Genomic DNA, 27392 nt, shown 5'->3' with positions numbered 1-27392 from the left:
ATATAGTACCTCTCTCTCTCTCTCAACCAAAGCTTACAACCAAGCTAGGTCTCTCTTTGCATAGATCGTTACAAAGACTTAGAGAGAAGAGTGCACATGAGCTCCTCTTATATAGTAGGAGTTTATTACATTAACCTAGTTGGATTAGGGCATTCGCCCCTTTCCATAAACCTATTAGGAAATATTCCAAAATACTTGCAACTTCCATAATTCCATGAGAAGTAATATTTCCAGGAACCTATCACCTTCAATAAAGTGATATTTCCTTTTCCTAATATGACATCCTTGTCTTGGTTTAAGTTATGCGATCTTGTTTGATTTCCATCACCAAATCTTGACTGACGAAGTCCCTGAAGTATTCGCTGACGTAGTCTCTGAGGTAGTCTCTGACGTAGTCTCGAATCCCAACAGCAGAGTTTGCAGGCAATGCAGCGTTCGTCCCCGGTAGGATACCGTCGAAGAGCATGTTCACCACGGAAGAGAGGGCTTAGAGGACCCTTCTCAAATGGTTAATTGATCTGTATACACAAGAGACAGAGCTTCGGAATGGTACAGAGTTTCTTTAAAATCAAAGATTAATTTGAGAAGACAGGGGAAAGATGCCACTCACGGTAACTTTGAGAGTCAACGCCAAACCACGGGCTATTTCAGTAAGAAACAGGGTACGTTTATGCTCCGTTCAAAGACTGCAAAGAAGACAGAAATGCGTTTTCATTTCTTCACCATCTGGCAATTCTCAACGTGCAGTGTGCAGGACAAGATCACCAAACTGCGCTGAAAGACACTGCGAGTCTCTAACAAACTAACGGGGCTTTGTTCAAGTAAAAAAACAAAAATTTACACCGGTTTAATCTGAAGTTTCTTTTTATAAAATGCTAACAGTCCGGCGTGGCAAAACATATGAAGAATAATTAAGATAACGTATCCAGCTGAAAGCCACACAGAATTCACCACGTGTCATAACCACAATCACTTATCACATTTCATCTCCTCTCATAATAGAAAAGACCACACACAAACACGCACCTAGCTAGAGAGAGACAGAGAGAGAGAAGAAATGGCTGCTTCAGTGATGCTTTCATCGGTGACGTTGAAACCGGCGGGTTTCTCGGTGGAGAAGATGTCGGCCGGAGGATTACCGTCGCTCGCAAGAGCTCCTTCCTCCTTCAAAATCGTCGCGAGCGGTGTCAAGAAGATCAAGACCGACAAGCCCTTTGGTACGTTCATAACATATATACACACAACAGAACTCTCTTACCTTTATTTATACACACGCTTACCGTTAAAACTATAGCTTATTCCGTTTGATCATTTTGTTCTGTAGGAGTTAACGGCAGCATGGACTTGAGGGACGGCGTCGACGCCTCCGGCAGAAAGGGCAAGGTAATACCGATCGTTTAATGATACAAGTGTCTTTTTTCTTAGTTCAGTCTTCACTGAAACGATGTCGTTTCTGTCCTCAGGGTTATGGTGTTTACAAGTTTGTTGACAAGTATGGAGCTAACGTTGATGGATACAGGTAAAATGAATAATAACCACTTTCATATATAATAAGAAGCATAGCATATGTTGATGTTGACAAAATGATTGGACTGTTTCTTCTCACAGTCCTATCTACAACGAGGAGGAGTGGTCAGCGAGTGGTGATGTGTACAAGGGAGGAGTCACCGGATTGGCTATTTGGGCAGTGACGCTTGCCGGAATTCTCGCCGGAGGAGCTCTTCTTGTGTACAACACAAGCGCTTTGGCTCAGTAAATCTTTTAAAAGACATGTTTCTCTCTATGTTTTGTGTTCTCTGTTTCTCTCTTCTCTGTAATGCTCAGAACATACTTTTGAAATTTATAAAAGAACTCTAGTGTTTGTGTCTGTCCCATCTTTTCAATGCACAAGAAAAATAACTTGAATACAGTATTATAGAGAAGAGAACCATGAGTGTTGTTGATTAGAACTCGCCAAGCGCGTCTTCTTCACCTTCTTCATCATGTGAGACCGAGGAGGAGCTGCTGCTAAACAAAGGAGTTGATCGATGAACTTCTCCATCTAACATCAACAATCTCACTCTCTGCAACAGCCATTCCAAAAACCGCATAAGGAGAATGAATCAATGTAAAAAAGCGTACATTCACATGGGAAGAAGCAAGTAAACCTTTTCAATTTCGTCTTGAAGAGAAGGGTTCTCCCTTAAGTGCTGCAGTGCTTTCTCTCTTCCTTGCCCAAGCCTGAAAAGAGAGAGAGAGAGAGAGAGAGAGAGACCGAACACAAAAACACATATCACATCATCTATATCCCCACTTTTTTCACAAAATGTTTTGAGAATCTCCATACCTTTGGTCTTCGTAGCTGTACCAAGAACCCTTCTTCACCACAACCTCCATAATCTCAGCACAATCAAGAACACATCCCTACATGTTTTAGGTTTAATTTAAAAGAACAATGAAAAACACTCTTATCTTTTGTCAGAGACTGATGATTGCATACCAGTTTACTAACTCCTTCCCCAAACATAATCTCAAACTCTGCTTGCTTATACGGTCTCGAAACCTGTAAAACAGAATAGAATTTAAGGCAAAAATATCTTCATCCCCCCCCTTGACATGTTATGCCTTCATTCAAACTAACCTTGCTCTTCTGTACTCTCACACGAGCCCGAAGACCAATATCTTCATCCCCTTTGCTCTTTAAACAAGTAAATGCGAAGTAGAAATTAAATTAGCTTACATGAAAGCAAACCACACAGATATATATATATATATATAAACTACAACATATGCTTACAGATTTGATCTTCCCAGCAGAACGAATTTCTAGCCGGACCGACGCAAAGAACTTCAACGCAATGCCTCCGCTGGTCACCTCTGGATTCCCGTAGTACACACCAATCTTCATAGCATAAGAGACACAACAATATTAGTTCAAGAACACATCATGCTTGTAACACATAGACGGTGAGTGGATTAGTCACAGTTACCTTGTATCTAATTTGGTTTAGGAAAATAAGTGTGCAACCAGCTTTAGAGGCGTTTCCTGACATTTTACGGAGAGCTTGACTCATAAGACGAGCTTGTAGCCCCATTTGCTGCATCCCAATCTCGCCCTAACCATGACACATTGTCAGCAAAACAAAATTCAATTCAGAAAAAAAGTTCATACCAAGAAGAAGCTGCATGATAGAAAGAAACATGATATCATCATCATACTTCAATCTCGGCACGTGGAGTAAGTGCTGAGACAGAATCAACACATATAAGGTCAACTGCACCTGAACGACACATACGGTCCGCAACTGTGTAGAGTAATGAAGAAAGAACAAGTTAGTTCTCACACACATGAAGATAACGTTTCATAAAACGAGATTTTAAGAATGTTTACTTTCTAAAGCCATCTCGCCATTATCTGGCTGACACACTATAAGATTTTCAACATCAACACCTAACGCTTTAGAGTATGACGGATCAAAGGCATGCTCTGCATCAACAAGCATTGCATTGCCTCCAAGCTTCTGCACAGTCAGCAGCAAACTATGTTTTTCAGCGTGTGATGATAGAAACATGGAAGTGGTTGACAAGCAAGAAGTATAAACCTGCACTTCAGCAATTGCATGGAGAGCTAGTGTGGTCTTGCCACTACTCTCTGGTCCATATATCTGCAGTATCCGATTATAAAATAATTATCAATTTTTCTTCTTCTTATTCTTGTTATGAAATCAAATGCATACCTCCACTACTCTACCCTTTGGCAGGCCTCCACCTAAGGCAAGATCAAGCGTCAATACACCACTAGGAAAAGTCTCCCTGCAATATATATACAAACGTTACACAATCATTGTAGTTTCCTGCCACAATGCTCAATTTGAAGTATAGAATAAAGAAAGAGTATCAAGAGAGAGAGAGAGAGATTCTCACACTAAAGCTCCACCAGCACTACCCAACCTTGTGACACTTCCTTTACCAAAAGAACCGTTAATGTCATTCATAGCTGCCTCTAAAGCCTTTTGCTGTAAACAGTAAGACAAGAAACACAAACAACAACAACAACAAGAGTAGACTCAAAAAACAATGCAAGAAAGCAAAACAAGCTAGAAACAGCTGAATGAGAAAAAAATGAAACTCTTCTCTTTTGATACATGAGTAAACTCTCTGTCTGAATTACCCATGTCCAAAGGACAGCACTTTCAGACCACAAAAGCTAGTAAGGCAAAGAACTCAAACACAACAAGAGTGGACTCGGAAACAATGCAAGAAATTAACAATGCTAGAAACAGCTGAGTGATAAAAACGAAACTCCTTTTTAATACATAGACTACTGACCAAAGTAATAAACTATATGTCTGAATTACCCATGTCCAAAGGACAGCACTTTCAGACCACAATTGTAATAAAATGCGAATAACCTTCCAAAAGGTTACGACTTTTCAGCTTAACAGTGACTCCAATGGAGAGCCAAACCTAATGGAGATGTTCACAGTGAATCTACAGAAGAGTGAGAAAGAAGAAGAAGAAGAAGAAGGAAGTTACACGGTCGAGGAAGCGTGAATCGGAATCGGGAGATAAAGAGCCATTGATTCTGTCATCGAAGTCGGATGGGATGCTCTGAGAGGTTTTCTTGGCGGCGTTAACGGTGACCGGAGAGTAGAAGCGGCGGGAGTTGCAAGAGGAGAGACGGAGCTGTGGAGAATAGGAGCATGGAGTGGAAGGGTTTAGAGGATTGAAGAAAGGATGGAGCTTTAGAGACAACACCAGGCATGAATCCATCTTCTGGGTTTAAGCAAAGAGTCGAAAAGACAGCAGCAGGAGAAGAAGAAGAAGAAGAACTTATATTTCAAGACTTTTAAAATAAATTAATAATTCTTACTTTTCATTTTTTTTTTGACGACAATTCTTACTTTTCATAAGTTTTATATAAAATATTGATTTTTAGATTTAATATTTTGACGTTCCAAAAAAAATATTTTTAAATATAAACAAAAATATCTATTTATTTTTTAATATATGTGATGAACTTAAAAATTAATAAATAAAGATTAAATATATAATACTCCCTCCGTTTCAGAAAGATACTTCTTCTGTCCCACTTTAAGTGGTGTTTTAGGATTTTTATTTTGTCTCATTTTAAGTGATGTTCTCAATAATCTAGATAGAATTTAATATGATTTGAATTTTATGACCAATTATAAAATACTGTACTTTTTTATTATTGGTTGAACTAATTTTATTTAATGTATTTTTATATTACCAAGATAAACTACATAAAAATATGTGTTTTCTTAATCTATGTGTAATAACCTAAAACATCACATAAAATGGGACAGAGGGAGTAGATGTTTTAGGAAAAAAAATTGTTTCATAAAGATGTATTTTTCATATTTTCAAAGCATATTTTGTCAACTAATAATGAAAAATTGTGTGTTTCAAAAACATTAATTGCATTTCTTGAAATTCTATTGATTTAAAAATATAAAAAATATAAAATTACAAAAAACTATGCATTAATAACTAAGTTTTAATATGTTTTCTTAATAAGTATGAAAATCCTACAACATGCATCTTTAAAAAACAGAGGAAGTAGTTGTCAATCATAGCAAGCATAGCAATCAGGCAATGAGAAAGTGCTAAAATAGAGTTTCTTTTAGACAAAAGAATATAAAAGAAAGAAAGATTTAACTGAGTTGATATGATCTTCTTAAGGCTTTTGGATTGGCACTGTTTTTGTCAAGCATGAAGAGCAAAGCTCAACACTTTTATCAACGATCTCCTCCATTTTATTGAATCCTAACAGGAGTATTTTTCATGACAATGCAACCTCAAAAGTCCATCGTGTTTTTCTAAAAGCATTTCTGATGTGTTGCTCCATTTTGTATTCTAAAATAATGTAACAACAAAATGAAATTAGTTATAATGTATTACTCCTTTTTACTTCAAATATATTTCAAAATGATTTTATTTTTATTTACTTAATAATTGTTAGTAATGTATTCTACTTATAAAAAGGGCAAAAAATAACCAATTAACTCCAATTATCTTATGTTTATAAAATTTCTATATATAATTTATTTAAATTTAAAAAATTTATTATTAAAAAGTACAATAAATTATTATAGTATACAAGCTAACATATATTTGGGTTTAATACTGCGCATTACAATATTTTCGTGTAAATGATTAACTAATGTATTTCGTAATGAATAATAAATTTATCTATCTATGATATATTTACATCAAACAAGAAAATTTTGAAATCAGATATTTCATATTCCAAATGTCCGTGCATATGTTCAAGTACAAATATTATCAAAACAAAATGTTGGACCACATCAACAAGTTCTTTCTCAGTCTATTCCGCTTGGGTAATACTTCACCAATCTTAACGGTTTCAAAAATGATTTACCGGATTATTAAATTATTTATTTTATATTATTTTAATTTTATTTATATTGTTTATGTAAATTTGGTTTTTAATAGTTTTTTTTTGGTTTTTGGTTTTAAAATAGTTTATGTATTTTATGTAAAATTACTGAATATTCTTTTCTAGAATATATATATATATATATATATATATATATATTTATGTTGGTGTATCATTTTAAATATTATTCAAGTATAGTAAAAATATTAAAGGCTTAAATGACCATTTTATAAATTTTTAAAAAATCAACTTCAAAATGGAGTAATGAAAAAAATTACTCCATAAATAATAATTCTAGCAAATACTTTATTTTAGAGTTGAGAAATGGAGTGATTGGAGTAGGAAATAGAACATGGTTGGATATGCCCTGAGCTGCTCCATCTTTCTCCACTTTCACTTCAGTCTGCTGTTGAATGAGTGATGTTATATTCAAAATTTGTCAACTTAAATCTGTTTTTGAATCAACCAGAAAGGTACTCTAATGGATTCATGAATAAAAGCTTAGCTATTAAGAGAAATTCATAGTCAGGGCCGGCAAGACTTGGTGATAAGTGATAACTCGCAGGGTTAGATCATTTACAATTTTTTGCAGTTAATATATGTATGAAGGTTCTATTGTCTTTTCTTGAGTGTATACTGAAGATGATCTTTTCTTGGTTGTAGACTGAAGATGAAAGAGCAATGAATTCGTTTTAACTAGCTGTATATTCATCCTTCCACTAGGAGTTGCTTTCAGTAGCGGTGTGGATGCACAGCTGCAATATCCATAATGATGCAAATCAATAGATCATTCAAATTGGCTACACCAGATATAGAAATCATTGAATCGACGTGAACTCTACCTCAGAGAGTGATGAGACAAACTATGTACCTTCATGTTATTCCCTTTAAATTCATGTGAAAAAACAAACACTTTTGGCCGTTGTCATGTGCATACGGATATTATCTGCAACTAAAAGGACAGCGATTTAACCATGTATGTAGTCTTGAGTCCATCCTGAAATGGACACAACATCAGAAAAGGAGAGACATGCACACCTTGCACCACTCAATAGTCAGTGTTAATGTATATATACATATATGGAGAGAAAGTAAGTAATACCAATGTTTTAAAAATCGATTCAGAGAGTAAGTAAAATTAACTGGTGTTTTAAAAGTCTAAAGAGTACGTAAAAGTGCAAAACTAAGGGTAAGTAAAACTAGTGTTTTTAATAACGATTTAGACAGCAAATCATCATAAACTAAAATGGTTTTTCTTAAAACACTTATAAGAAATTCAAATCTAGACAGTGTATAGTAGTTTGCTTAGGCAATAATCCACTACCACTTAACAATTTCTTGAATATTGTGTAAAACACAGAACAATCCGTAACTCTAAAGAAACATTCGTGGCATGAGTGTGCAAATACCAGTTGCCATCTTTAAAATCAGAGAAAGACCTCAAAGCGTGAAACCACTTTCATTTAATCAAAATCAATCAACATCTAAGTACGGAGGTAATACTAGAAAGACAAGATCCTAATTCATGAAGAGATGAGAGCAAAACCTAACTTGGCTGCAAAGAAAGCAGTTAATACCTAAACTAAGTGTCAAAACGATTCCTAACAGATTCTATTTCCCTAATTTGGCGCATTTATTATTATTCTGATTGATCGATAATCAAAAGCATCCCTTATATCACGTGATCTTCTATACCAAATGATTTCATGATTTATTCTAACTTCCAAATTTATCAAGACAATGATGTTTTTATAGAACTTTCCTGTAATAAACAAAAGAGTATTAAGAAGGTAAATAAAAAAAAAGTTGAATTAATAAAAAAAAATCAAAATCTCCGTATTTAACCGAGAGTGCGGTGTGACATGCACGCGCCACCAGGGTAGTATATTTACTACTCTGTTTTCTCGAGAAACAAACTCCAAAGCAAACAAAACAAAGCTTCTCTCTCTCTCTTTACTTTAGATCTGGCCGGGACGACGGCGATGGCTTCTGCTTGCGTCAACAATGTTAGTGTCTCTGCTTACGGATGTTTCAACCCGCGAGCTGCTTCCGAGAAGCTGATTCCTCCTCCTCTTCCCAAGGTTTCGACGGAGGAAGAAGAGTTCGAGTTCATGTCCGGTGATACGGCCGGAATGCTTCCCGCCGACGAGCTTTTCTCCGGTGGAAAACTCGTGACGGCGGTGACGGCGGTGGTGGAAGTCGAGACGGAGGTTTCCTCCGGAGAGGAGAGTTGCTTGGTGTCCTCTCCCAAGGCGCCAAGGTGTTCGAGTAAGTGGAGGGAGTTGTTAGGTCTGAAGAGATTCTCTCAGAACAGCAAAGCCGCCACGACGACGACGTTTCATTCGAATCCGAGATCGTCTACTACGGCGTCGTTTAAACAGTTTTTAAACCGGAGCCCCAAAACGTTGTCGTCTTCGGAAGCTACTTCGTTAATCAGTCTTCCTCTCCTCTCCGACAGCGAATCTCTCTCTGTCTCCTCCTCTTCGCGTATGTCCCTCTCCTCCTCCTCCTCGAGTCAAGACCACGAGGACAACAACACCCCGAGGCTATCGCTGGACGCAGAGAGACTCAACCACCTCGCTAACCAAACCATCACGGCCAACCCGTTCGCTCCCGCTCGGCCGAGGATGAGGTTAGTGAAGCCTCGTGATAGAGAGGAAACATGTAGCGACAGCCCGAGACTGAACTCGTCGGGGAAGATCGTGTACCAGAGCCTTGAGCGGAGCTCAAGCAGCCCCAGTGGCACGAGCGGCGGCGGAGGGTATAGAAACAGAGGAGTGGAGAGATCGTACAGTGCAAACGTGAGGGTGGCTCCTGTTCTTAACGTTCCCGTTTGTTCGGTCAGAGGTGGTTCTGTAATATTCAGCCAGTTCTTCTCTTCGGCTTCTTCGTCTCAACACAAGCACGGTGGTATCAGTAGAGGTCGTAACTCCACAGATCGAGTTAGTTAGCTAGCTAGCTAGTAGTAATAAGTCCATGTACTTTGGTGTGTGTAGATAAAGAATCTACACATTTGTCTAGTGTAGTTTGGTTGCTTGCTTCTCATGGGGTTTGAGAATTAAGAGAGAGAGAAGTTGACGCGCTAAGCTAAATTTAATGAATGCGCGTGGGGTTATAGTAGAACAGATGCTCTGTGTGTGTCTCTACGCTCTCCCCACGTTGAAGCTTACTTAAGCTGTCTCTTTCATCTGCCATTTTAAAAAAAAATCTAGATATATTAATATTTTGTCGTTTAATAAGTTTCGGAAATGATGCAGTTTTTCAGAGACTTTACCACTTTTTTATAGCATTATTGGCTATTGTGGTTTACAGCATGGTTTACAGCATGTCCAACTTAAAATTCTATTTTCGTTTCGGTAAAATAGAAAATGAAGCAAGCTTCAATTCAATTCTATATCTTAATATATAGAATAATAAATAAAAAAATAGATTATTCCATTTATAGTCTCTTTATGGACTAGATTCCATTTTTATGAAATTGGGTTAAAGTAGAATATTTCGTATTTTATTTTATTTTGGAAAACAAAATGGAGTGTAATTGGAGATGTCCTTATTTATAATTTTTTTGTACAAATACAAGTTTATTTATTAGTTAATCAAAGAAGGTTCGTTTAAGTATTGGTCACTGGTTTGGTGTTTTGAATCACATGTCAAAATGTCAGGATATCTCATACTATGGTACGCGAAAGGTACTAAAGTATGGATAGATTACGTAGACTATCAAGTCTAGTATAAAAGAAAGTAAGATTGGACCAGCAAGAGATTGTCATAAGTACAATACCTATGCATGTATCACATGTCTCTATCCTCTGTACTTTAGGCTTCTCTCTTTTGTTCTCTTTCTCCATTCACTATATAACCATAGCTAGCAGTATTTGGGGTATATATGTTAGTTTAAGCTTAAAGATAGCTTAAGTGTTAAGCTATCCTAATCCTATAATGTTATGATTATCTATAAGGATTAAGAAATATTGGAAGTGTTATGTTGATTAGGATTAGGAGTTACTTAGTCCTATATAAACAAAGGTGAATGTTGTTGAATAGCTATCGATTTGTGAAAGCTATTGAGTCTTAGTTTTTGAGGAAGTTTTCTAAGATAATACGAAAGTGCTTTTGTGATTTGAAATTTGAGATTCTTGATTTCTATAATTGGTGTCAGAGCTTAAGGGGGAAAATGTTAGTTTAAACTTAAAGAATAGTCAATTATAAACTAGGCTTTTAGCTTGAGAAAGATAGAAAAATTAATATAACTGTCTTAAAAGTTACATCTATCTATGATGATAGTAGAGTATACTAAGTTGCAAACTCATGATTTTTAGAGCATCTTCAATGCAAAGTGCTTAGGGGAGTACTTATCATTTTTTAATTAAAAAAAAGAAGGAAAGAGAAGAAGGAGAAGAAGGAGAAGAAGAAAAAAGAAGAAAAAGTGCTTGTTTAAGTATCTCAAATCTGCTGTTGCTTAAACTGTTTGTGACCCCACTAATACGTGACGGTCCGCAATTGGTTTATTTATTTTTTTTTTAATTTTTATTTTTTTAATCCGAAAAAAAAATTTAAGCACCCCAATTTTAAGTTCCTTGCATTGAGGATGTTCTTAGAAGCGAAAGTTAAAAAGTAAACTAGATTTGTGGGCTTTAAGACAAACCTTTGGCAGAGTTCCCGAAATGGGGTTTTAGGTTTGTGTGTTTGTATGGGTTTGCCACAGATGGACCACTTAGATTTCTGGTCAGAGGCTCGACCCTCTATGTTCGTCTTCATTAATCCCTCACAAGTTGCACCCATCATCATCATCGTCATATAAATAGTTACATACGCATTTAACAATACAAAGAACATGTTCGTTACAAGAAACTAGATTAGTGATTAGTGATTAGTGATTAGCTAAATAAAAGTTGTGGCAGAGTGGAGACACTACTGCTTATCTAAAAAGCCTACGAGATCCAATTATATAGGGTTAAACCACGTGAGCAGCACAGGAGACACGTGACTCTTTGTTAAGACACAAGTTATAGACTGGGGCACTTCATCCTTCCTATCACCCACGTGACAAGATTTTATAAACAATAAAATTTTTATTGTAAGAAGCGGGCCGACATATTCTTCGTTTTGAAATTCTGTTTTCCATGATTGATTGATGGACCATGGTTTATCAGAATTGGAGTTTGGAACAAATATATTAATGCTTTTAACTCTATTGTAAAATAAAAAATAAAAATGAAATTGGGCCAAACTACCGAGTGACCTGATAAAGTAAAAAGGCCATTGTCGTTTTTTTTTTGGCAGCTGCCCATCTTAGTTAGATCAAGTGGTGGTCCGACGAGCCGAGTCTCCGTAGAATCCTTTCATCTGACCGGATCTGATTTATATGGGAAAAAATGTATCCTCTTTTTTTTGCTTCTTTAACTAGAGCATCGGACCGTCCGTTCATGTTTCGAGGAATATGAGACAGTCTTACATCCTCAAAATCTTCATGGAGGCCTTGGAAAATCACGATCTCTATCGCGAATGCTGGCCATTCCCCCGGATTCATAATCATGTCCACCAGATCCGTGCAGTCCGTCTCGAAGCTTATCGTGGTTATCCTCATGTTCCTCATACATGAAGCTGCCCAGAGTAAACCTTCCATCTCAGCGTGCAGTGCTGATAGGCTCCTGCTACATGCCCTTTGTCCAAAGAATACATAGCTCATATGGTCCTTGAAACTCCACCCTAAGCCCTAACGCTGCCATTATCAATCCATTAAGCATCAATTCGGCAGGTAGGGATTCGGGGTATCCAAGGTGGCACTGTCTCCACTTCTGAAGAATGGGTACCGTCATGTTCCCCCTCTTCGTCCTCCTTTTCGTTCGCCGTCCTCCAACATTCGACCTCGAGGGTCGCGTGTTGAAGAGTATCCATTGGGGATACGACTTTTCCATTGAAGAGTTTGTCGTTCCTCGCCTTCCAGATGTACCAACAGATCTATGGGAAGGTATCGAGTTGTGGTCTGAAGGGAGTCACCTCTTTTGTCTTCCAAAATAGAATGTTCATGTTTTGGTATATAAATGTACTCGGGAAGTAACCCGGAAAGGACGGATAGTCCGATAAAGCCCAAACTTGCAGGACTGGACCATTGTCGTTTTATTAGTTTCGGAAATGATGCAGTTTTTCAGAGACTTACCACTTCTTTTTATCGCATTTTGTGGTTTATTTTATTAGTTTTTTTATATGAATGCAGGTTTATTTATTAATCAAAGAAGGTTCGTTTAAGTATCAATGGTGTGTTTCTATTGGTTTGGTGTTTTGAATCACATGTTCAAAATGTCAGGTATCTCAAATCATGGTACGTGAAAGGTACTAAAGTGTGGAAAGATTACATAGACTATCAAGTCTAGTAAAAAGAAAGTAGGATTGGACCAGCAAGAGATTGTTATAAGTACAATACCCTAAGCATGTATCACATGTCTCTATCCTCTGTACTTTAGGCTCCTCTCTTTTATTATCTTTCTCCATTCACTATATAACCCTAGCTAGCAGTATTTGGAGTATATAGTTATAGTCAATTAGCAGCTAGGCTTTTAGCCTGAGAAAGAAAAAAGTGAATACAACTGTCTTAAAAGTTACATCTATGATTATAGTAGAGTATGCTAAGTTGTAAATTAATAATTTGTAAAGCGAGGCTTGAAAGTGAAAAAGGTAAACTAGATTTGTGAGTTTAAGACAAACCTTTGGCTTAGTTCCCCAAATGGGTTTAGGTTTGTGTGTATGTATGGGTTTACCACAAACGGACCACTTAGGTTACTTGTCAGAGGCTTGGTCCTCTATGTTCATGTTCATTTAAATCCTTACAAGTTACATTCATCGTCATTGTTGGACTCAATTTTGGTCAATAACCCGAGTGGGCCGAAGGAGATATGGGCTGCACGATCCAAAGCCCAGTTCAGGTAGAAGAGTTCAAGATAGTGAGAGATAGAGGCCCGAAGATCGAGGAAACAATTGAGAAGATCACGGAACTAAATGACTATAAGAAGGGGCATAGGAGAAGATAGAGGACACGTAAAAAATCCTAAAAAGAGCACACTACACACATCGACGTCGTTTTATTTTGTTTTAAATCTTCTTGACGATCGATCTTTTTGTAGTTTCGCATCTCACTTTACCTCTTGTATTGAATCTTTTTAATCAACAAAAGTTCATTTTCGTCAACTGTTATCTGATTATATCGTTGTGTTATAAAGATATCGTTGCCCACTTTATTTTTTTCCTAGTTTATATCTCAATTACTATCAAATACTTAGTGTAGATTTTATGATCAACATTTTGGCGCCGGCTATGGAGAAGATAAACGAAAGACATCCTAGCTAAGAATCCAATCTAAAGTTTCTAAGCATGACTATGGATCCCAATCAAACCGGAAACTCTCAACCAAGAATCGTCGACATCGATCCCATCGGGACCGCACGAAGGAACGAAGCACCACCCATTGAACCAATAAACGGCGGTGGAGTCGATGACCCGAACCAAACACAGCAGAATGAATTGTTTTAATATAGCAACAAATATATAATTTCTCGAAAAAGGAAATAGTAAATTTTGTAGTAAAAATAGTAAAGTTATAATTTAAAATAATTTAAAACATTCTCTTAATTTGAAATATAATTATATTATTTTGTTCATTTGCTTAGCAGCCCGTAGAACGGACCCAACCCTACTAATAAAATAATGTTAATTATTTGCATCACCACTTTCCAAGTCACTTATTTAAATGATGCAAATTTATTTGACATCATTTATAAATAGTGCAAATATTAAAAATAAATTTGAAAAAAAATTCGAATTTTTTTAATTATTATTATTATTATTTTTATATATATTTGTATTCATATATCTAGAGTAATATGGTCTTTTCACCTATCAAATGAAACATTTTGGCCACTTTTCTCATTACGGTCTATTTTTGTGATAAAAACTTGAAAATTGTCTATTTAGGACAATTGCACTTACAATTATCAGCTAAAAAAATTAAAATATCACTCATAATGGGTACAATATTTATTTTAAGCATTTTAATTTGATTTTATTTTTATAACCCGAAAAATGAAAATTTTCTTTTTATTTTGTTTTTTTTAAATTGAAAAATTTTGAAAGATTTTTTATTTCTAAATAAATTTTTATTTTTAATTTTAATTTCAAAAATAAATTTATAAAAAGTTTCTTTATTTTTCAATTTTTTGGAATTTTAAAGATCTTTTTAAGTTTTTAGAGAATATTTTTTTATATTCAATCAGTAGCAAATAAAATTAACTGTGTTAGCCCAATGGTAAAGTATCTTGTCATTTGATCCAACCAACCCGAGTTTGAATCCTAGGGGTCTACTTGTTTCTATTTTCAAATTATGTAAAACGACGTCGTTTCATCTCATTTGAAAACGACATCATTTCACTTAATACCATCAATAAACAACGTCAATTTTTTCTGTTAAATTTGCTGACGGCGTGCTAAATTGGCAAGTCAACGAAAAATGTTAATTAATTCTAAAATCAATGAAAGTTTTATGATTTTTTGTTAGTCCTAAAATTCATGTTTCTTTTTTGACAATTCGTATAATCGAGGTTTTTTTTTGCCGAATTATCCCCTATATATTAATTGAGAAACATTTCGAAAATTAGAACCTTAGTTTTGTATTAATTAAAAAAAACCCCTATCCTACGTGTCATTCAATTAGAATGTTAATTAGGGTGACGTGTCAGCTGGAGAATCAATTAAGAAATTGGTGAGTCCATAAATTAAATGCTAGAGAATCTTATAATAAAGAGATGTATGTGGCACAGGTATAACGACAACATACCTTATATTAAACGTATAAACTTATGATTTTTATTTGCATTTACGGTGTTGTTTATTATTTGTATATGGCGCATGTATATAACTTTGATGTAAACGTATATGTATTCTACGCAAATTCAGTTGACAACAACAACTTCAACATTACTCACTTTAATCGAAAGCCATTATAGCCATTGTATTTTCTAAGTTTTTGTATTTTGTTTACCATTATAGCCATTGTAGGATGTCACTAAAGTGCTGTAATTACAGGGATTTGGAAAATATAAGAAGTTGGCCGATTTATAATTTTAATTAGAATCGAACCTTAGGGATGGGATAGATCGGGTATCCGAGGTATATTAGAATATCCGAATCCGGATCCGGGTCCGTCAGATCTATAAAATGCTACCCGGATCCGGGTTTGGACCATCCGAATATTTGGAGTTTGGATATCCGGACTAAAATCTAAATACCCGTGGCTATCCAGATCCAAATGTTTTTTTTTAAATTAAAAACTTACTAATTGACCATTTATTTAGTCTATTTAAAATTATTAAAAAAAAGAAAATTGAAAAACCATTGAAATTTAATAAAACTAATATTTTAGTTATTTTATATATAAACTATATCTGGTATACATATATAAATATAATTATATTTTAAATATATAATAGATTCGGATCCGGATACTCGGACCTAAAATTTTATTTACCCGGATCCATATCCGGATCCGCCAGATCCGAGCTCTAGATATCCATTTTTCGGATCGGATCGGATCGCAGATCCGGATTTTAAATCCCAAGCCTACCGAACACTATTGAAGTAGAACATTCGGTATGTATAAAAAAATTATGTCATTGAATTATGTATGGAATATAGATTTTCGTAAACCAGCATTTATACATCGAATTATATCAGTTATTCATGTGTAAATTATGTGTGAATGATATTTTCCTTATTATACGATTGACTAATAATAATGTACGTGTCTTATCGTATAACGGAAAATATATTCGCCTTGATACACAATTCAGAATGATGAAAATACGGAAAGTTATATTAAATATTCGAAAACTTTTTCCCCAAGGCAAGATTTATAAATATATGGGAGTCAGTTGAGGAAAACTAAATTGATTACACTTACACATAATTAAATTATTCTTTGTTTAAGTTATTAAGGTACCAAATTGAATTAGTGGTATATAAATGTAGGGTATTAGAGTTCGAAGAAACAAATTGTTAACATCCAACCCATGAATATTTTTTTAAATAAATTATCGACTATATGCAAAACAAATTTTCAAGTTACAAAAAAAAGCAAAACAAATTTTCAAATTGAATTGAACAGATAAAAAACAAAATCCCCTATATATTAAAGGAGAAACATTTTGAAAATAATTACCTCAATTTTGTAGTATTTAAAAAAAGCCTCATTGTCCACGTATCACTCAATTAGGATGCTAATTTATCCTATGTGTCATGCTTAGATTGAAATTGAAAAAGTGAATGATCCAATTTAATTTATTTATTTTCTTTCTTTAAATAAAACCTATGGAATTACCATAAATGACTAATATATATATATGATAATTAAAGATTCTAATAATAAAGATTTGACAAAAAAATTTATCTACTCCTTCAATTTTTTTTTAATTTTATGTTATTAAAATAAATTAAACAATCAAATTAGTTACAAAATTAAAAATTTTAGATTTTTTGAATATATTATATTTTGAACTTTAAAAATACAATAAATGACTAAAACTATTAAAATTATTATGTTAAAATTAATGATCAAAAGTTTAACATTTTTATTATAAGAAGATACACATGATTTTAAAATCATATGAGTAAAAAGTATCATTTAATAATAAAACAAATATATATATAGATTAAAATATATACCATATAAGATTACATAAATATTTTAATATTAAAACTTTCAATTAATTTTCAAGAAAAATTATAAATTATAAACTTATTATATAAGCGCTGATCATAGAACCATATGATTATGAAGTCTCATTTAATAAATAACTATATAAAATATACTATTCTTAGAAAAATATGTTGGTCTATCTAAACTTATATTACACTTTTAATTAAACTAACTATCATATTGATAAATAATGTACAAAAAAACAATCTCGCATTTTCCTTAAATAAAAATTACGAAATTACCTAATATGATTAACATATGTATATATGAAAATTAATTATTCTGAATAATAAATATTTAGTAAAAATTGTATCTTGGTTCTTTATTTATTTATTTTATATTATTAAGATATTAAACAATCACACTAACTATATAATAAAACATTTAGATTTTTTCTTAAATGTTATATTTTGAATTTTTGAAAATGTCTATTAATTATTAGAAATTTGAAGATCCCACTTTGAAAATTTATGATCAATAGCTTAATTTGTTTTGCTATAATAAGATACAAATGATCATAAAATTGTATTAATATGAACTTTTATTAAATAAATATTTAAATTAGATAACTTTCCTTAAATAAAAACTACGAAATTACCTAATATGATTAACGTATATATGAAAATTAATGATTATGAATAATAAATATTTGATAACAATTTTTTATCTTAGTTCTTTTTGTTTAATTTTATATTATTAAAAGATATTAAATAATCACAATAACTATATAATAAAAACATTTACATTTTTTCTTATATGTTATATTTTGAATTTTTCAAAACATCTATAAATTATTAGAAATTTGAAGATCCCACTTTGAAAATTTTGTGATCATTAGTTTAATTTGTTTTGTTATAATAAGATACAAATGATCATAAAATTGTATTAATATGAATTTTTATTTAATAAATATTCAAATTAAATCCTCTATATATATATATACTAACGATTTAAAGCAACAAGATTGGCTGCATCAATTTAATCGTTCAGTTGAAACCTTTCAAAACTATATGGAAGACTAAAGTCAAAGTAATTCGATTTTGGAAATAATATGTCTTGGTTCTAAAATCATTAAAATGGTTCTTAATTATGTGAAAGTTAAATATTAAAAATTTGTAGAACATGTTTTGGAATAAAAATGACTTATTGACCACATTACAGTTTTATAGATATAAACAGGGTGATAAAAAATTTAAACCCAAATCGATCAGGCTCATCATAAATTCAAAATAGATTTCGGTCCGCAATTACAATTACAAATGTTCATCCCAACATATCCCCTATATATTAAATCATTTGAATCACTTGAACTATAATTAAGTAACAATTTACTACAACTAAGGCTTCTTATTTTCTTAGTCTTTTTTTTTGATCTTTTTGCTTTATCTTAACAGTAACTAAATTGAAGTAAAGATTATAAATTTGATGGATAACAATTAGTTGAAATTCTTTACAATTATTTTTTATCTTTAAACAAACATAGTTGTGTTCAATCGAAGACATATTAATTTGATGAACACTAAATATGGAAGAATAATAAAACTTTTCTTTCATGCTTCTGTTTTGTTTTTTATTTTTATTTTTTAAATTTAGAGCTTTGATATTAATTTTAGATTTGATTATTTTATTAGATGATATAAGCATTTTTTGTTTTTATTCTTATATTTAAATATATAATATTTTTAATAAATGATTTTTGACAACATGACTCCAAAATTCGTATAATATATAATATGATCTCAAACTAAATAATTTTGTTTTTGATATAAAACCGAATAAAATGCAAACCAATGGTATATAAACTAAATTGAACCAAAGTAAATATCGATTTAGAATATTAGTTATATTTTACAAACCAAATACCGAAAAAACCGAACCGAAACCAACCTGATATTCGGATTGAAAACCCCTAATCCAAATAAAACCAAACTATTATTTCATTCTCCAAAACATAATTAAAAGTATTATTCATCCCGCGCAAGGCGCGAATCTTATCCTAGTCTTTTAAATAAGTGACTTGGAAAGTGACTTGTATCTAAATGACTCATTTTTACCCGAACAATAACTGACTTGTTCTGGTTAAAAGTTTTTACCAAAAAAATAGAAAAAGATTATCTAAAATATGGAAACAAAATATACATAATCATTTAATGAACTCACATTTTATTATTTTTGCTACATATTGTATCACATTATTTATACAACTTAGGGAACGTACATAAATATTGTTATAGCATTTAGGAAAAAACATATTTAGGTTCTGGTAGTCCATTTAAGCGCATGTCCCAGTGGTTCATTAGGATTTCTTCTGAAATAAATCCCATCACGTCTGGCACTCCATTCACGGTACTGACCACATTTATTCGACTGCGTGCCTGCTCGAAATGCTTCGAGTTCATGAAACTGTCTTATTCGAGGACGAGTATTACCTGGAACGGGCGGAAGCTGGTAAAAGATTGTACAATAATACGTTGTTCTTTCTTTAGCCGAGACGAATCGGAAAAGATGAACATTGCCGGGTTCTATATCTATTTGTGGATGATTAATGGATGGGTTGTAAGATTGACACTTGACATGAAAAATAGTACCATTACCGAGTTCGTTCGCGAATACTACACGACTTTCTGCGCAAGCTTCACTCAATCCAAAACATATAGCAATAACAAACAGAAACACTATGAAATTATTCATTTTTTTTGTGAGATATAATTTTTTTTTTTTTTGTAACAGGCTTACAAGAGATATAATTTTTGAAGTAATGAAATCATCTATCTGTTGTATTTATAACTTTTTGTGTGGAAAATGTTTGCCTTTATTTTTAGATAGTCTATTAATGGCAGTAGCTAAATTTGAAAACAACATATGAACCAAGTAAAATAATTGGTCACTATAGATTTTACTCAGGTTAATGTCGAAATTATGGTTACCCAAAAACAATAAAACTACATAAATTAACTGTTATAAATTATATTTTACTCATATTTTTGATATATTTTGTTACATATTGTAGCATATTATTAATCTATTTATATATCAATCAATCAATCTAACAATATTAAAATGGCTTAATACTTAGACATGCCACATCAGATTAAAAAAATCAAGGAATAAGAATGATTCATATCACCATATCAACACCGCTTTCGAGGGAAATTAGACCTTTTCTGTGGAACTAAAATTTGTGTATAGCCGAGATAAAATCCAACACCACGACTAAAGCAGAGCATCTTCGAACTCTGCCTCTTGCACTTCTTCTTCACCGATCTGTTACGGCCACACTCACTTCAACCCCTGTTGATTCTTCTCCTGTATAACTCTAACCAGAAAAACAAGTAAGCATATCAAGCATGGCAACCAAAGCGGCTTAATTAATCCACTAGAAAAGTTTTAATGGACCAGTTCTTCAACGACGTCTCCCTTGGCTTGGTGGATAAACTTCAGCGTGTTTTTACTTCCGCTTGCTTAGTCTTTTCACATAAATCTACAGCAGTTGGAGAGATTCAAGGCGATGCTTCTGTGGAAAGATTACAATAGATGTAGTGATCTATTGTCAGCTTAACGTATGCACTATTTAAACTCTACTTTGATTCCATTTCACTTTCCATATTTTGTTTGACAAGGGAAAAATATTGATGGTCAGTTCCGTCGAGAGTTTGATTTAACAAAAAGTTAAAAGTTTTTACCAAAAAAATAGAAAAAGATTATCTAAAATATGGAAACAAAATATACATAATCATTTAATGAACTCACATTTTATTATTTTTGCTACATATTGTATCACATTATTTATACAACTTAGGGAACGTACATAAATATTGTTATAGCATTTAGGAAAAAACATATTTAGGTTCTGGTAGTCCATTTAAGCGCATGTCCCAGTGGTTCAGTAGCATCTCTTCTGAAATAAATCCCATCACGTCTGGCACTCCATTCACGGTACTGACCACATCTATTCGACCGGGTGCCTGCTCGAAATGCTTGAAGCTCATCGAAATGGTTTTCTTGAGGACGAGTGTTATTTGGATTGGCCGGAAGCCGGTAAAAGAGATGACAATAATACGTTGTTCTTTCTTTAGCCGAGACGAAGAAATAAATATGATAACGGTCGGGTTGTATATTTATTTGTGGATGATTAATGGATGGGTTGTAAGATTGACACTTGACATGAAAAATAGTACCATTACCGAGTTCGTTTTTGAATACTAAACGACTTTCGGCGCAAGCTTCACTCAATCCAAAACATATAGTAATAACAAACAGAAACACTATGAAATTATTCATTTTTTTGTGCGATATAATTTTTGAAGTAATGAAATTATCTATCTGTTGTATTTATAACTTTTTGTGTGGAAAACGTTTGCCTTTATTTTAGATAGTCTATTAATAGTGTTAGCTAAATTTGAAAACAAAATATAAACCAAGTAAAATAATTGGTCACTATAGATGTTAAGACTTCTAGACCACAAAGGCGTCGACTTTCCTTGTGAAAAGTCCAACAAACCAAGAACAGAGGAGACTTGAAAACAGAGGACTTTGAGAAAAACAGAGTAACGAAGAAGAAGATGTAAAACAGAGTAAAAGAAAAGGGAGCACACAAGCAAGTTTCTCCAGTTCGCGCCCGTTAATGAGGGTCACTACGTCTGGCCGAGTCGGTAACTCGGAATCTACTAGATTAGATAGAGTTTACAATAGGAAACTTAAGTGACCCGTTTCAATGCCCTTCACTAGCACTTGAAACTCACTCTAACGATTCCTATAACAGAGAAAACAAGCTAATGAGTTTATGCTATTACAAGTTCTCTCTCTCTATCTCTCGCAACGTCTCTCTCTCTGTTAGACCTCCTTCTCTTTATAGAGAAACCCTGGAACGGCTAGCTCGATGACCTAATCGCAGACGCTTTCTTTTTGGACGCTAAGACAGCTCACTGATTGCGTTTTCAGACTGAGACAAACACGCCTTGTTCTTTTGAAGTCCACTTGAGACAGACTTGTACGACCGCCGAACCGCAGTGTAGCCGTTTCCTCCTTGTGTGGTCCCAAAAGCATTCTTAACCATAGTACAATTTACATCGACTCTGGTTAAGACATGAGTTAAGCATTTGGCTTTGTTTGAACTCTTTTGTTACTTGGTCATCACGGTTTCACCATCACAAATCTCCACCTGAAAACGATGATGACAGAACCAATACTTGCGCTAGCTTGAAATACAGAGAGAGAGAGATAACACCTTTAATCTAGTTGCAGGATTCCCGACTTGGAGCCTCTGAGTTTTATTACTCAGACGTGACATGTAGGAAGTTCAAAGCGGTCTGAAACTTTCCTACAGGCACAGTTTTGGTGAAAATATCAGCAGGGTTCTTCTCAGTAGATATCTTCACCACATCAACTTCTCCACTCGCAATAACTTCTCGAATGAAGTGACACTTCACATCAATGTGCTTCGTACGTTCATGATGCACATTGTTCTTGGACAGTGCAATAGCACTTTGAGAATCACAATGGATATTGATGCTCCTCTGATCATATCCAAATTCTCTTAGCAGACCTTTCAACCATACTGCCTCCTTCACGGCTTCAGTAAGAGACATGTACTCTGACTCAGTGGTTGAAAGTGCAACAACCCGTTGCAGTCCAGACTTCCAGCTGATAGTATTCCCACCAAGCGTGAATACTAGACCAGAAATGGATCTCCTTCTATCAGGGTCTGAAGCGAAGTCAGCATCACAGTACCCTGTTAACTTGAAATCAGCACTCTTCTTGTAAACAAGCTTGGTCTGCTGAGTTCCCTTGATGTACCTTAAGATCCATTTCACAGCTTGCCAGTGATCCATGATAGGCTGGCTCATGTAGCGACTGATAACTCCAACAGGATGAGCCAGATCAGGGCGTGTGCCAATCATTGCGTACATGATACTCCCCACAGCATTGGAGTAGGGAATCTTCCTCATGTAACCTTCTGCTTTGGCAAGTTGTTCTTCGGTACCAGCACGCAACTTCAAATGAGCTCCAAGAGGAGTTGTTACATGTTTAGATTCCTTCATCCCATAGGTCTCTAGAATCTTCTTCAAATAACCTTCCTGAGACAAACAAAGAACTCCTTCCTCCCTGTTCCTGGTGATTTCCATCCCAAGTATCTTCTTTGCCGCTCCCAAGTCTTTCATGTCAAACTTCAGACTGAGCTCCTTCTTCAGTTGAGATATAGCTTCTTTGTTCTTGGCAGCTACTAACATATCATCAACGTAGATTAGGAGATACATCAATGATCCATCAAGTAGCTCCTTCACATATGCACAACTGTCATACAAGCTTCTCACAAAGCCAATCTCAGCAATGTAATTATCGAACTTTTCATTCCATTGCCTTGGGGACTGCTTGAGTCCATACAGCGACTTGTTGAGCAAGCAGACCTCATCCTCTTGAAACTGAGATTCGTAGCCCTCTGGTGGTGTCATGTAGATCCTTTCCTTAAGCTCACCGTGTAGAAAAGCAGTCTTGACGTCGAGTTGCTCTAACTCCAAATCTTCTTGAGCAACAACTGAAAGCAGTATCCTTATGGACACATGTTTGACTACAGGGGCAAATATCTCGTGATAGTCGATCCCTTCTCTTTGGGCATACCCCTTAGCCACCAATCTCGCCTTAAACCGTGCTTCTTCTACACCTGGTGTTCCAAGTTTATACTTGTACACCCATCTGCTTCCAATGATTCTTTGATTACTTGGACGTTTGACTACGGTCCAAGTATTGTTCTTTCTCTGAGATTCCATCTCATCGTCCATAGCTTGCTTCCACTCTTCCCACTTTGAGTCAATCTGAGCTTCTGTAAAGCTTGCAGGTTCAACTTCTCCACCATCTTCTGTAGTGTAAAGGGCTTCAGCATAGTAATCTTCATCATCAAAGCGTCTTGGAGCTCTTGCTTCTCTTCTCTCTCTGTCCCTTGCTAGATGATAACTTGGAGGTGTTAAAACGATGTCAGTCTCCAGATCATAGTCATCATTATTCTGCAGAGGGGACGCCGGAGTAGAGCTTGGAATTGGGGCCTGTTGAGGTTCCAAAACATTAGTACGTGCTCCACCTGAGCTGCTACTTTCTGCTGCATCAAGATCCAAGTCCAAGTGAGAACTCGTGTGATCAACATCTTCTTCCTCAGATTGAACTTCATTTCTCATCTTGAGATCCTTGTAAGAAGTGTTCTCTTGAAAGATCACATTACGGCTCACTACACACTTTCTTTCTTCAGTCAGCCACACCTTGTATCCTTTCACTCCGAAAGGATAACAGACTAGAACACCCTTCTTAGCTCTAGGGTTGAGCTTCCCATCATCAGTGTGAACGAACGCCACACAGCCAAATCTTCTTAAGTAGCTATAGACTGGATTCCTACCAGTCCATCTCTTATCAGGGATGTCGAAATCTAGAGCTGAGGAGGGAGTCTTGTTGATAAGAACAGTTGCTGTGTAAGTGGCCTCTGCCCAAAACTTCTTTGGGAGACCAGAGTCACTAAGCATGGTTCTGACCTTCTCCATGATGGTCCGGTTCATGCGCTCTGCAACACTGTTTTGTTGCGGAGTGTATGCACATGTTCGATGCCTTTGAATCCCCTTTGATTCACAATACTCGTCGAACTGCCTGTTACAAAACTCAAGACCGTTATCAGTTCTTAGAGTCTTGATTTTCTTCTCACTCTGGTTCTCTACCAAGATCACCTAATCCACAAATCTCTCGAAAGCCTCATCTTTAGTCTTCAAGAAGTATACCCACACCTTATGAGTATAGTCATCGATGAAAGAGATAAAGTATTGGCACTTCCCAAGAGACAGTGGCACTGACGGTGCTCCCCACAAGTCTGAGTGAACATACTCAAGCTTCTCTTTAGTGCCGTGTTGAGCAAGATTGAATCCAACTCTTCTAGCCCTTCCATAGATACAGTCTTCACAAGCTTCGAAAGTAGACACTTTCTTCCTGTCCAGAAGACATTTCTTCAGCAGCAGGTTCATATTCTTCTGACTCATATGGCCTAGCCTCCTATGCCATAGAACGGTATCATCTTGTCTTCTCTCAGTGACTAACGCTTCTTCTCTTGCAGGCCTCCACTGAAGTAGATAGAGAGTATCATATCTCCTTCCTGTGAGCAGAATCTGTTCTCCAGCTTTGATGCTTAGAACACCATTCTCTGATTCAAAACGATAGCCAGCCTTCTCAAAGGTTGCGAGTGATAACAGGTTCCTATCCATATCAGGAATGAACCTTACGTTGGTGAGTAAGACGTTTAAGCCTTCTTCATTTTTAACCCTGATGTTACCAACACCTTTCACTCTAGACACAGTCTGATTTCCCATTCTAACTGAACCTCCAGCTTCTTCATCCAAGTCTTCAAACCACTCTCGGTGATGACACATATGGTAACTGCATCCAGTGTCCATTATCCACTCGTCTTCAAGATGAACGTCAGTGGAAGATAAGGCTTCTGAGACGTAGAGGCCAGCTACCTCTGCAAGATTGTTCTTTCCTCCAGACGAGTCTCCCTTGTTACCACCGTAGTCTTTCTTTGCCTGAGACTTGTTCTTGTTTGGACATGAGCTTCTGAAATGTCCTTCCTCACCGCAAGTCCAACATCCCTTCTTAGTCTTTGATTTAGATCTAGACCTTGTGGACTTGGAACTCTTCTCGCGGGTATCTGTCCTTCCTCTAGCCTCTGACTTCTCTCTAGCATAGAGACCCTCAGCTTGACCTTTGATACTTTTCTTGACAGAGCCGAACTCAAGTTCTTTAGAGTAAATCGCAGCAATCACTTCATCTAGCGTTAACGTGGTTCTGCCAGTACCATATTTCAAGGTGTCACGAAGCTGATCAAAGGGTTTTGGTAAGGACATCAGCAACAAAATGGCTTGGTCTTCATCTGACACCAAGACATTTGTGTTCTCCAAATCTGTGACTATCTGAAGGAACTCATCGATGTTGCCTTCGATCGACAGATTTTCAGACATCTTGAAGCTGTATAGCTTCTATTTGAGGTAGATCCTGTTAGGAAGAGCTTTAGACATGTACAGTTTGTCTAAAGCGCTTATCATCGCAGCGGCTGTCGTCTCCTTCTTGATCTTCCTCAACACTCGGTCTGTAACACTTAGTACAATAGTACTACGTGCCTTCCTCTTTTTTTCTTCTAAAGCTTCGAGCTTTTCTTTAGCATCTTTCACTTCTTCGTCAGTTGGTTTCGGATCTGAAACCGCTTCCACCGGAGCTTCAGCTTCCCTGAGAACGACGCTCAGCCCCAGGATATCCAGATGGGCCATGAGCTTCTCTTTCCACATCGTGTAGTCTCCAGTCTGTCAAACTTTTCAACCTCTATTCGAGCAGAAGACATAGTTCAAATGAAACCTATGCTCTGATACCACTTTGTTAAGACTTCTAGACCACAAAGGCGTCGACTTTCCTTGTGAAAAGTCCAACAAACCAAGAACAGAGGAGACTTGAAAACAGAGGACTTTGAGAAAAACAGAGTAACGAAGAAGAAGATGTAAAACAGAGTAAAAGAAAAGGGAGCACACAAGCAAGTTTCTCCAGTTCGCGCCCGTTAACGAGGGTCACTACGTCTGGCCGAGTCGGTAACTCGGAATCCACTAGATTAGATAGAGTTTACAATAGGAAACTTAAGTGACCCGTTTCAATGCCCTTCACTAGCACTTGAAACTCACTCTAACGATTCCTATAACAGAGAAAACAAGCTAATGAGTTTATGTTATTACAAGTTCTCTCTCTCTATCTCTCGCAACGTCTCTCTCTCTGTTAGACCTCCTTCTCTTTATAGAGAAACCCTGGAACGGCTAGCTCGATGACCTAATCGCAGACGCTTTCTTTTTGGACGCTAAGACAGCTCACTGATTGCGTTTGCAGACTGAGACAAACACGCCTTGTTCTTTTGAAGTCCACTTGAGACAAACTTGTACGACCGCTGAACCGCAGTGTAGCCGTTTCCTCCTTGTGTGGTCCCAAAAGCATTCTTAACCATAGTACAGTTTACATCGACTCTGGTTAAGACATGAGTTAAGCATTTGGCTTTGTTTGAACTCTTTTGTTACTTGGTCATCACGGTTTCACCATCACAATAGATTTTACTCAGGTTAATGTCGAAAGTATGGTTATCCAAAAACAATAAAACTAAATAAATTAACTGTTATAAATCAATAAGTCCCCACAAAATAAAGAAAACCAAAAATCTAAAATATGTGGAATTTGATTACTTAA

At 35.4% G+C, this 27392-nt stretch overlaps 3 protein-coding genes across 3 annotated transcripts; 2 read left to right on the top strand and 1 right to left on the bottom strand.

Moving 5' to 3' along the window:
• Positions 1–1006: 1006 nt before the first annotated feature.
• LOC130499617 (photosystem II 10 kDa polypeptide, chloroplastic-like) lies at positions 1007–1867 on the top strand. Its single transcript, XM_056993865.1, has 4 exons — positions 1007–1217; positions 1325–1383; positions 1464–1519; positions 1609–1867. Exons 1-4 carry the CDS (start codon positions 1058–1060, stop codon positions 1754–1756), a joined length of 423 nt encoding a protein of 140 aa, XP_056849845.1. The 5' UTR covers positions 1007–1057; the 3' UTR covers positions 1757–1867.
• LOC108827365 (DNA repair protein recA homolog 1, chloroplastic) lies at positions 1818–4801 on the bottom strand. Its single transcript, XM_056993863.1, has 13 exons — positions 4516–4801; positions 3904–3995; positions 3717–3792; positions 3582–3644; positions 3371–3500; positions 3199–3284; positions 2970–3095; positions 2777–2881; positions 2621–2677; positions 2480–2542; positions 2327–2403; positions 2148–2220; positions 1818–2063 (listed from the first exon to the last, which is right to left on the bottom strand). The coding sequence occupies exons 1-13, from the start codon at positions 4750–4752 to the stop codon at positions 1944–1946; spliced, it is 1305 nt and encodes a 434-aa protein (XP_056849843.1). The 5' UTR covers positions 4753–4801; the 3' UTR covers positions 1818–1943.
• Positions 4802–8097: 3296 nt separating this feature from the next.
• On the top strand, positions 8098–9642 carry LOC108827374 (uncharacterized). Its single transcript, XM_018600761.2, has one exon. It carries the CDS (start codon positions 8386–8388, stop codon positions 9352–9354), a length of 969 nt encoding a protein of 322 aa, XP_018456263.2. The 5' UTR covers positions 8098–8385; the 3' UTR covers positions 9355–9642.
• Positions 9643–27392: the final 17750 nt, after the last annotated feature.

Source organism: Raphanus sativus, chromosome 2 (assembly GCF_000801105.2).
Source record: "Raphanus sativus cultivar WK10039 chromosome 2, ASM80110v3, whole genome shotgun sequence".
Taxonomy (NCBI): Eukaryota; Viridiplantae; Streptophyta; class Magnoliopsida; order Brassicales; family Brassicaceae; genus Raphanus; species Raphanus sativus.
This window is presented reverse-complemented; position numbering and strand designations above follow the sequence as displayed.

Bases quoted from the DNA above. Each gene is read 5' to 3' on its own strand.
- LOC130499617 (XM_056993865.1), top strand. From the start codon at position 1,058: ATGGCTGCTTCAGTGATGCTTTCATCGGTGACGTTGAAACCGGCGGGT. The intron at 1,218-1,324 runs GTACGTTCATAA...TTTGTTCTGTAG, and splicing joins CAAGACCGACAAGCCCTTTG to GAGTTAACGGCAGCATGGAC. The intron at 1,384-1,463 runs GTAATACCGATC...TTCTGTCCTCAG, and splicing joins CCTCCGGCAGAAAGGGCAAG to GGTTATGGTGTTTACAAGTT.
- LOC108827365 (XM_056993863.1), bottom strand. From the start codon at position 4,752: ATGGATTCATGCCTGGTGTTGTCTCTAAAGCTCCATCCTTTCTTCAAT. The intron at 3,501-3,581 runs GTTTATACTTCT...CTGACTGTGCAG, and splicing joins ATGCAATTGCTGAAGTGCAG to AAGCTTGGAGGCAATGCAAT. The intron at 3,096-3,198 runs GTATGATGATGA...TGTCATGGTTAG, and splicing joins CTCCACGTGCCGAGATTGAA to GGCGAGATTGGGATGCAGCA.
- LOC108827374 (XM_018600761.2), top strand. From the start codon at position 8,386: ATGGCTTCTGCTTGCGTCAACAATGTTAGTGTCTCTGCTTACGGATGT.